Raw genomic sequence first — 11328 nt, 5'->3', positions numbered from 1 at the left:
GGTGTTCTTTAAAAATCTTGTGTCTTAAAGCGAGAGGCACAAACAACCTCCCAGGAGGACAAAGATCAGGAGCCTCTGACTGGGCTGCCTGCACCTCTGCCTCCAATTCAGGAAAAAGAGCAGAGACCACCACACCTTCAGCCAAAATGGGACCCGGGTCTTCAAAATTCCCGCCTCCCGGAAAACAACGTGACAGGGCATCTGCCTTCACATTCTTAACTCCAGGGCGGAACGTGACAACAAAATTAAACCTAGAAAAGAACAACGACCATCTGGCCTGTCTCGGGTTCAGACGCTTGGCTGACTCCAAGTAGGCCAGATTTTTATGGTCAGTAAATACGGTAATAGGGTGTCTGGCTCCCTCTAGCCAATGGCGCCATTCCTCAAAAGCCAACTTGATGGCCAACAATTCCCTATCTCCCACATCGTAATTTCTCTCTGCGGAGGAGAGTTTTCTTGAGAAAAAGGCACACTGTCGCCAATTGGCAGGAGAGGAACCCTGAGACAAGACCACACCCACACCCACCTCAGAAGCATCAACCTCAACTATGAAGGGTAACGAAACATCAGGTTGCACCAAGATGGGAGCGGAAGCAAAACTCTCCTTGATATCAGAAAAAGCCTTACGCGCCTCTACTGACCAAGAAGAAAAATCTACCCCCTTTCTGGTCATATCAGTGAGTGGTTTAACAATAGAAGAATAATTCAAAATGAACTTCCTGTAATAATTGGCAAAGCCCAAAAAACGCATCAGCGCCTTTTGATTCTCAGGAAGCTCCCACTCAAGCACAGCGCGGACCTTCTCGGGGTCCATGCGAAAACCAGAAGCGGAGAGAAGAAACCCCAGAAATTGAATTTCTGGAACCGCAAACACACATTTTTCCAGTTTCGCATATAATTTATTCTCCCGCAGGATGAGCAAGACCTGACGTAAATGTTCCTTATGAGTTTTGAAATCGGGAGAAAAAATCAAAATGTCATCCAAATACACCAATACAAATTTTCCCATCAAATGATAAAAAATGCTGTTCACGAAATGCTGAAAAACGGCTGGGGCATTCATCAAACCAAAAGGCATAACCAAGTTTTCAAAATGGCCCTCAGGGGTATTGAAGGCCGTCTTCCATTCGTCTCCTTCTCTGACCCTGACCAGGTTGTATGGCCCTCTTAAATCTAATTTGGAAAAGACTTTAGCCCCAACAACCTGGTTAAATAAGTCCGGGATCAGAGGAAGCGGATAAGGGTCACGAATTGTGATACTGTTCAGCTCCCTGAAATCCAGACAAGGTCTTAAAGAACCATCTTTTTTCTTAACAAAGAAAAAACCAGCGGCAACAGGTGACTTCGAGGGTCGTATGTGTCCCTTTCTCAGACTCAGAGATATAAGCACGCATAGCGATCCTCTCAGGTTGGGAAAGATTGTATAAACGAGATTTAGGCAGCTTGGCGTCTGGGATGAGATTAATAGGGCAATCGTACTCCCTGTGCGGGGGCAAATCCTGAACTCCACTCTCAGAGAAGACATCCGAAAATTCAGAGAGAAAAGATGGTACAGTCTTAGTAGCAACCTCAGAAACAGATGTCATGAGGCAATTCTCTCTGCAAAAGTCACTCCAACCATTTATTTGCCTCGCTTGCCAATCAATGGTAGGGTTATGCTTAGTGAGCCAGGGCAGCCCCAACACCAGAGGGGTGGGCAAACCGCTAAGGACGAAACATGACACATCCTCAACATGAGCATCACTCACAATTAAACGGATATTGTGAACTATGCCCTTTAATGATTTCTGAGAAAGTGGAGCGGAATCGATAGCAAAAACAGGAATATCCTTTCTCAAAGCGCACACCTGGAAACCATGAGTTATCGCAAATTGATTATCAATGAGATTGACCGCTGCTCCACTATCCACAAAAATCTCACAAAAAATGTTCTTGCTCTCTAGCGCCACCCTAGCCGGCAGGACAAAACGGGAACTACAAGCAAACGGAAAACCTTCAATTTCCGCCTCAACCCTGCCAATAGTAACAGACGGAACATTTTTCAAAGATTTTTTCCTCTTTGTTTCTTTATTATACCCAGAGAACTGCCTGAATCTCCTAGAGGGACAAATATTTGCCAAATGATTAATACCTCCACAACAAAAACAAACCGTCCCATGCGGGCTGAATCTTCTATTGTCAGAAGCAATCAACCCAGCTGCATGGGCTCCTGCTCAGAAGGGGCTGACAGCGACTGAGACCCCTGCGCACAGAATGGGACCGCTGCACAGTCCTGGGACCGAGTATGACATGAAGGAGAGATCTCTCCTCTCTCTCTAAGACGCCTGTCAATACGAACGGCCTGAGACATAGCAGAGTCCAAAGAAATAGGCCTCTCATGAAAGGCAAATGCATCTTTCAATCCCTCTGAAAGACCATGGCAAAATTGACTTCGGAGTGCAGCATCATTCCAACCAGTATCAGCTGCCCATCTCCGAAATTCTGAGCAGTATATCTCTGCGGATTGTTTACCCTGGCATAAGAGACGTAGTCTAGACTCCACCAGCGCAATACGATCCGGATCATCATATATCTGACCCAGGGCTAAAAAGAATTCATCCACTGAACGGAGAGGCCGTGCCCCCTCCGGCAGCGAAAAGGCCCAGGACTGAGCGTTACCTCTGAGCAGCGATATAATGATCCCCACCCTCCGTTCCTCATCTCCAGAGGAAAGGGGAAGAAGGCGAAAATGGAGTTTGCAAGCCTCTCTAAAACGCACAAAATTCTCACTACCCCCGGAGAACGTAACCCGGGAGCGAGATCTTAGGCTCAGAACAAGCTCCATGAACGCCAGCTGAACCGGTCACTTGAAGCTGAGAAAAAGTCTTACGGAGGTCAGCTACCTCCAATGAAAGACCCTGGAAGCGTTCAGCCAAAAGTGAAACCGGATCCATGCTTGAGACGGTTTTGGCGGCTTATAATGTCACGGAATGTGTACAGGTAACAAGGCAAAACAACATGTATAAACGACTCGCTGGATCCAAAAGCTAAGGAACAAAAGGGAGACCCCTGTAGAAGACCTGGCACTTTCCCTGGCTGATCAGCCTATGCATAGATCCGAATGGTGGATGATCGCATATCCACATACCTTGACTATATAACCCCTGAGCACCCTACAATAGTGAGGGGACACGACCACCGGCTCCCTACACAAGATACGGAGGGAGTCAGGGTCACCTGGGATCCAGCAAACAGAAAATAACAGATAACAGTATAACACTTAACTTTGTAGAGGAGAGGAGAACCAGATGGGCAAGCACACATACTCCAGGAAGAAATATAAGCCGCCCAGAAAAGCCTTCTGGGGAAGAATTTAAAGGGAAGCAATTAGTCCAACACATGACAGCTGAGAGAGGCTAAGGAGAGGAGGAGCTGAATACCACAACACAGAAACTCAAGGAGGAGGTTCTGAAAGGCCTCTGTCAGAGCTTCTCAGCTGTCTGGTTGTGACAGCATCACAGCGGAAGTCTCCTTGTTTACTTCTTGTTTCTGGTGCACTGACAGTGCCTCACTAATTTTTACCGGGGAATTTGGTTGCGACACTCCTTAGTCATGGTCTGTGTGGCCACCAAGGATTCCCAATCTTTCCACGGCTTGATCAGATTTACGTGGTAAGTCTGGAAGGGTTTTCTCCTTCCTGGTTGGTGCACCTTATAGTTCACCTCGCCCACTTTTTCCACAATCCTCGTAGGGACCCTGCCACGTTGCCAGAAACGTACTCTCTATAGTGCGAATTAAGATCAGGACTCTGTCCCTGGGATTAAAGCCCCTTACCCTGGCAGATCTGTTGTAGATTCTGCTTTGAGCCTTCTGAGCTCTTTGCAGATGCTCTTTAACTATGGGCATCGCGGTCGCTATCCGGTCTTGCATTTGAGTCACATGTTCGATGACGCTTTTATAGGGAGTAGCATCGGTCTCCCAGGTTTCTCTGGCCACATCTAGTAAACCCCATGGGTGACGGACATATAGTAACTCAAAGGGCGAAAGCCTGGGGCACCCCTCTGATGGAAACCATAAGGTAGGGGAGGAGCAGTCCCAGCCCCGACCATCCTTTTCTACCACTTTTTTTAACATCTGCTTCAGGGTCTTATTGAATCTCTCGAGCAGCCCGTCTGTCTGGGGGCGATATACGGATGTACGTACTTGTGTGATTTTAAACAATTTACATAATTATTTTATTACCTTTGACATAAAGGGGGTACCCTGGACTGTGAGAATTTACTTACGGATCCCTGTGCGGGAGAACATGAAAAACAACTCGAGCAATATTTTTGGCCGCCATGTTTCGTAGGGGCACTGCTTTCGGGTAGCGAGTGGCATAGTCCAATACCACCAAGAAATACTAGTGTCCCCTAGCCGACTTAACGATGGGACCCACCAAATCCATCACAATTATTTCAAAAGGTACCTCAATAATGGGAAGAGGCACCAAGGGTCTCCGGAAATGTGAGGTCGGGGCCCTTATCTGGCAGGTGGGGCACGGCTCACAGTATAATCTGACCTCCTTATACACTCCATGCCAGTAAAACCTTTGTAGTACTCTCTCATGGGTTTTTATAGCGCCAAAATGACCCCCAAAGTAAGTGGCTATGTGCAAGACGCTCTCTGGATGGAGCGCTGTATATAAGGAGACGCTCTCTGGATGGAGCGCTGTATATAAGGAGACGCTCTCTGGATGGAGCGCTGTATATAAGGAGACGCCCTCTGGATGGAGCGCTGTATATAAGGAGACGCTCTCTGAATGGAGCGCTGTATATAAGGGGACGCTCTCTGGCCGGAGCGCTGTATATAAGGAGACGCTCTCTGGATGGAGCGCTGTATATAAGGAGACGCTCTCTGGATGGAGCGCTGTATATAAGGAGACGCTCTTTGGATAGAGCACTGTATATAAGGAGACGCTCTCTGGATGGAGCGCTGTATATAAGGAGACGCTCTCTGGATGGAGCGCTGTATAAAAGGAGACGCTCTCTGGATGGAGCGCTGTATATAAGGAGACGCTCTCTGGATAGAGCGCTGTATATAAGGAGACGCTCTCTGGATGGAGCGCTGTATATAAGGCGACGCTCTCTGGATAGAGCGCTGTGTATAAGGAGACGCTCTCTGGATAGAGCGCTGTATATAAGGAGACGCTCTCTGGATAGAGCGCTGTATATAAGGAGACGCTCTCTGGATGGAGCGCTGTATATAAGGAGACGCTCTCTGGATGGAGCGCTGTATATAAGGAGACGCTCTCTGGATGGAGCGCTGTATATAAGGAGACGCTCTCTGGATGGAGCGCTGTATATAAGGAGACGCTCTCTGGATGGAGCGCTGTATATAAGGAGACGGTCTCTGGATGGAGCGCTGTATATAAGGAGACGGTCTCTGGATGGAGCGCTGTATATAAGGAGACGCTCTCTTTGCCATGTACTACTCCTCCTCTCATGCAGCGGGCGGAGAATGGGGGTGATTTCTCCTCCTCCAGGAAGTAAAAAGTCTAAAATACTGAAGGGAAACCCCTCGCGCCCCAGTCACTTCCCTGCTCCGGACGCCATGCTGCCCCTGTGCCGCCTGCTCCTGCCCAGAGCCCAGGTAATACCAGCCCCAGTGGAAGGAGCAGCACAGAGGGTTTCAGGAGAGCAGTGAGCTGATCCGCATTGCTGCCGTTTCAGGTCTCCCCTCGGACTCTCCGCCTGTTCTCGGACTCCCCGGCCCCGTTCCGGATAAAACACCTGGACCACCTGGTGCTGACGGTGCGGAGCATAGAGCAGACGGTCGGCTTCTACACCCGGGTCCTGGGCATGGGCCTGGTCACCTTCAAGGTACGACCGATGCCCGGTGCCCACTGCTCTGTGCCCTCAGGGCCGCCATCCCTCCGGGCATCCTCCCAGCTTTCCTGCTGATCCCTCTGTACAGTCAGAAGTGGCCGAGGTAGGAGAGATAGGCCAGCACCGCACCGAGGGGCCCCCACCTCCACTGTAGGGGCCACTGATCTGCAATAGACTGGAACCTGCTACTGACACAGAGATCTTACTGACAGGCAGAGGAGGCCATGTCCGAGGGTCTTACTGACAGGTAGAGGAGGCTGTGTCCGAGGGTCTTACTGACAGGCAGAGGAGGCTGTGTCCGAGGGTCTTACTGACAGGCAGAGGAGGCTGTGTTCCAGGGTCTTACTGACAGGCAGAGGAGGCTGTGTCCCAGGGTCTTACTGACAGGTAGAGGAGGCTGTGTCCGAGGGTCTTACTGACAGGCAGAGGAGGCTGTGTCCCAGGGTCTTACTGACAGGTAGAGGAGGCTGTGTCCGAGGGTCTTACTGACAGGCAGAGGAGGCTATGTCCCAGGGTCTTACTGACAGGCAGAGGAGGCTGTGTCCGAGGGTCTTACTGACAGGCAGAGGAGGCTGTGTTCCAGGGTCTTACTGACAGGCAGAGGAGGCTGTGTCCGAGGGTCTTACTGACAGGCAGAGGAGGCTGTGTTCCAGGGTCTTACTGACAGGCAGAGGAGGCTGTGTCCCAGGGTCTTACTGACAGGTAGAGGAGGCTGTGTCCAAGGGTCTTACTGACAGGCAGAGGAGGCTGTGTTCCAGGGTCTTACTGACAGGCAGAGGAGGCTGTGTCCCAGGGTCTTACTGACAGGTAGAGGAGGCAGTGTCCCAGGGTCTTACTGACAGGCGGAGGAGGCTGTGTCCGAGGGTCTTACTGACAGGTAGAGGAGGCTGTGTCCCAGGGTCTTACTGACAGGTAGAGGAGGCTGTGTCCCATGGTCTTACTGACAGGTAGAGGAGGCCGTGTCCCAGGGTCTTACTGACAGGTAGAGGAGGCCGTGTCCGAGGGTCTTACTGACAGATAGGAGGCCGTGTCCGAGGGTCTTACTGACAGGCAGAGGAGGATGTGTCCCAGGGTCTTACTGACAGGTAGAGGAGGTTATGCCCGAGGGTCTTACTGACAGGTAGAGGAGGCTATGTCCGAGGGTCTTACTGACAGGCAGAGGAGGCTATGTCCGAGGGTCTTACTGACAGGCAGAGGAGGCTATGTCCGAGGGTCTTACTGACAGGTAGAGGAGGCTATGTCCCAGGGTCTTACTGACAGGCAGAGGAGGCTGTGTCCGAGGGTCTTACTGACAGGCAGAGGAGGCTATGTCCCAGGGTCTTACTGACAGGTAGAGGAGGCTATGTCCCAGGGTCTTACTGACAGGTAGAGGAGGCTGTGTCCGAGGGTCTTACTGACAGGCAGAGGAGGCTATGTCCGAGGGTCTTACTGACAGGCAGAGGAGGCTATGTCCGAGGGTCTTACTGACAGGCAGAGGAGGCTATGTCCCAGGGTCTTACTGACAGGTAGACGAGGCTGTGTCCGAGGGTCTTACTGACAGGCAGAGGAGGCTGTGTCCGAGGGTCTTACTGACAGGCAGTGAAGGCTTTGTCCGAGGGTCTTACTGACAGGCAGAGGAGGCTGTGTCCCAGGGTCTTACTGACAGGTAGAGGAGGCTATGTCCCAGGGTCTTACTGACAGTTAGAGGAGGCTGTGTCCCAGGGTCTTACTGACAGGCAGAGGCGGCTGTGTCCCAGGGTCTTACTGACAGGTAGAGGAGGCTGTGTCCCAGGGTCTTACTGACAGGTAGACGAGGCTGTGTCCGAGGGTCTTACTGACAGGTAGACGAGGCTGTGTCCGAGGGTCTTACTGACAGGTAGACGAGGCTGTGTCCGAGGGTCTTACTGACAGGTAGAGGAGGCTATGCCCGAGGGTCTTACTGACAGGTAGAGGAGGCTGTGTCCGAGGGTCTTACTGACAGGTATCGGAGGCTATGCCCGAGGGTCTTACTGACAGGTATCGGAGGCTATGCCCGAGGGTCTTACTGACAGGTAGAGGAGGCTGTGTCCGAGGGTTTTACTGACAGGTAGCGGAGGCCATGCCCGAGGGTCTTACTGACAGGTAGAGGAGGCCATGTCCGAGGGTCTTACTGACAGGTAGAGGAGGCCATGCCCGAGGGTCTTACTGACAGGTAGAGGAGGCTATGCCCGAGGGTCTTACTGACAGGTAGAGGAGGCCATGCCCGAGGGTCTTACTGACAGGTAGAGGAGGCCATGCCCGAGGGTCTTACTGACAGGTAGAGGAGGCTATGCCCGAGGGTCTTACTGACAGGTAGAGGAGGCTGTGTCCGAGGGTTTTACTGACAGGTAGCGGAGGCCATGCCCGAGGGTCTTACTGACAGGTAGAGGAGGCTATGCCCGAGGGTCTTACTGACAGGTAGAGGAGGCTATGCCCGAGGGTCTTACTGACAGATAGCAGAGGCTATGCCCGAGGGTCTTACTGACAGGTAGAGGAGGCAGTGTCCGAGGGTCTTACTGACAGGTAGCGGAGGCTATGCCCGAGGGTCTTACTGACAGGTAGAGGAGGCCGTGTCCGAGGGTCTTACTGACAGGCAGAGGAGGCTATGCCCGAGGGTCTTACTGACAGATAGCAGAGGCTATGCCCGAGGGTCTTACTGACAGGTAGAGGAGGCTATGCCCGAGGGTCTTACTGACAGGCAGCAGTCTTACTGACGAGCCCCGTCCCGATATCTGGCTGATGACGTTTTGCTCTCTCAGGGGGACAGGAAGGCGCTGACATTCGGGATACATAAGATTAACCTCCATGAAGTTGGGAAAGAATTTGAGCCGAAGGCAAGACACCCCAAACCGGGCTCCGCCGACCTGTGTCTGATCACCGAGACCCCCCTCCGCACCGTGCTGCAACATCTGCAGGTCTGTCACTTGGTGAAAGAGTTAACTATCCCGACCCTCAGCAGACTGGGAACGCTGGAGCAGTTGTCCATGGATCGGCCACTCCAGGATCACTCCCATCATCTGCTAGGACTCATGACTGCTGCTGATGATGGGTGATGTTTTCTATTGTTCTTGATCACAGTCGCCTCCAAGTAAAACTACAACCCCCATCGTGGCTGGAGACCACAGTTCCAGTGTAGAATCCGGCCTCACGCACACGAGCGTATTTTCTTTCCATTTCCGTTCCGTTTTTTTTTTTGCGGACCATACACGGAACCATTCATTTCAATGGGTCCACAAAAAAAACGGAGGTTACTCCATGTGCATTCCGTTTCCGTTCTGCAAAATAATAGAACCTGTCCCATTATTGACCGCATTACGGACAAGGATAGTGCTGTTCTGTACCGCAAAATACATACGGTCATGTGCATGAGGCTGGGCTCATTAACCCTATGGTGGCCTTCTCTTAGTACTTGCTGGGCCCCATCCTGTTCACACTTCTGAGGGTTTGTTACAGGACTGACCCATCATATATCTGATCATAGCGGGTCCGACGCCCCCACCGATCAGATGGTCCGCAGCGGAGCCACAGCTACATCTCCAGGCATTGACTTCAGTGGAAGCAGCGCTGCAGTTACCAGCTCTGTCCACTCCACAGAGGATGGCGCCAAGTGCGAGGTGTCGGTCCTGTGGACGGCCCACCAGATCCACTGACTCTGCAATCCCGTCTTACCCAACTCGAGTTTCGCAGTCCTGCTTCTTCCGAGGCACAGCCAGTCCCCGTCCCACAGATCAGCGAACCCCTCGGGGCCTCACCCATACATCAAAGTCACGTGCGCCGCTGCTCGGGACTGTGGCAGACGGCGACCAAAGGAGCCGGGGCCCAGCACCAGGATGAAAGGCCCTGGAAGCTGGCGCATTCTGAGCGGAGTGGGTGAGGCCCTGAAGGGTTAGAGGAAACTCAGGCGTTACCAGCCACATGGTAATTGGGGCTCATCCACACTAACATTTTCTTTCCGTGTCCGTTTTTTTCTGCAGCCCATATGTGGAACCATTCATTTCAATGGTGCCGCAAAAATGAAAATGACTGTGTGCATTACGTGTCCGCAAGTCCGTTCCACAAAAAAACAGAACATGTCCTATTTTTTGGACAGGCATTGGCACAACGGATGTAACATGGACGTCACACGGATGTCATCCGTTTTTCTGGCGTTTTACAGCTGTGTGCATGAGCCTTTAACGGGAGGATTTATTGCTGTCTCACGGGATTCCAGGAGACGTGATCCTGAACGCTCTGCGCCGGTTAACGGGACGACATTTGATAAAATTGGCACAAAACTGCCGTCCCTTCTGACAAGGGCTCATGGATCCGCGTGACGTCCGTTATTTTGCAGATCCATTGTAACAATGTCTATGAATAGGACGTGTGGTACAGGCTTGCAGACATACAGATTCGGAATGCACACGCAGTCATTTCCTTTTTTGTTTTTTTTAACATGGTCCTGCATACAGGCGCAAAGAAAAAAAATACGGAACAGACATGGACAAAAAATATGTTCATGAGCCCTAAATCTCTCTTCCCCCCCGGGTCGCACCTACTGCCCGGAGCCCCCCGCCCTTCCTGTTGGATGAGTTTTGTACTTGTTCCCGGTTGTTGCTGCAGAGCATCGCTCCCGCTGCGCTCACAGATGTACGTTTCTTGCAGGCCTGCAACGTCCAGGTAGAGGAAGGCCCGGTGCCCCGGACCGGAGCTGTGGGCGACATCCACTCCGTGTATTTCCGGGATCCTGATCACAACCTAATAGAAGTCTCCAACTACGCGACCGACGTCGAGCGACCCTGAGGAGATGAGCCACAGCAGAGGCTTTGTTACAGTCGTGTCCGGTCCAGATGGTCCACGCGTCAGGTGCTCCTGTCCTGATCGTTTGTTACAATGTATCAGTGCAGGCACAATGTATCCAACCTGTCTAGAACAGATACAATGTAACAAACCCTCAGCTGTGAGACTGAGATCGGGACAGTGGGCACACTCACCGGGAGACATGTACAGTGACGGGCCCCCGGGGGCCACACCTCTCCTGCAGTTTGCAGCATTAATGATACAAAGCTGGAATCTTCCTGTTTTCTCTATTTTAAATAAATTACTGCTGGTGCTAAGTCTGCAGAGCATCGCATCACTGACCCGCAGCCCATAAGTAATGGCGCCGCTGATCCCCAGACCTCAGTTCATACACACAACCGTTTTTTTTTTAAGGTCCGTGATCCGTGTCCGGTTTTTCATCCGTGGGTCTTCCTTGATTTTTGGAGGATCCACGGACATGAAGAAAAAATCGTTTTGGTGTCCGCCTGGCCGTGCGGAGCCAAACGGATCCGTTTGACGTTGACACAATATGGTGTAATTGCAAACGGATCCGTCCCCCATTGACTTTCAATGTAAAGTCAGGAGTCCCTATTATACCATCGGATCAGAGTTTTCTCCAATCCGATGGTATATTTTAACTTGAAGCGTCCCCATCACCATGGGAACGCCTCTATGTTAGAAAATACCA

The 11328-nt window shown here is 51.6% G+C and overlaps 1 protein-coding gene across 1 annotated transcript; it reads left to right on the top strand.

Annotated features, from left to right (window-relative positions):
* Window positions 1–5474: 5474 nt before the first annotated feature.
* Window positions 5475–10936, top strand: GLOD5 (glyoxalase domain containing 5). The gene is made up of 4 exons (XM_044277382.1): window positions 5475–5610; window positions 5691–5840; window positions 8603–8758; window positions 10485–10936. Exons 1-4 carry the CDS (start codon window positions 5479–5481, stop codon window positions 10620–10622), a joined length of 576 nt encoding a protein of 191 aa, XP_044133317.1. The 5' UTR covers window positions 5475–5478; the 3' UTR covers window positions 10623–10936.
* Window positions 10937–11328: the final 392 nt, after the last annotated feature.

The sequence above is a fragment of the Bufo gargarizans genome, chromosome 1, assembly GCF_014858855.1.
Source record: "Bufo gargarizans isolate SCDJY-AF-19 chromosome 1, ASM1485885v1, whole genome shotgun sequence".
NCBI classification, from domain to species: Eukaryota; Metazoa; Chordata; class Amphibia; order Anura; family Bufonidae; genus Bufo; species Bufo gargarizans.
The sequence above is the reverse complement of the archived record's forward strand: the minus strand, read 5'-3'. Positions and strand labels throughout refer to the sequence as shown.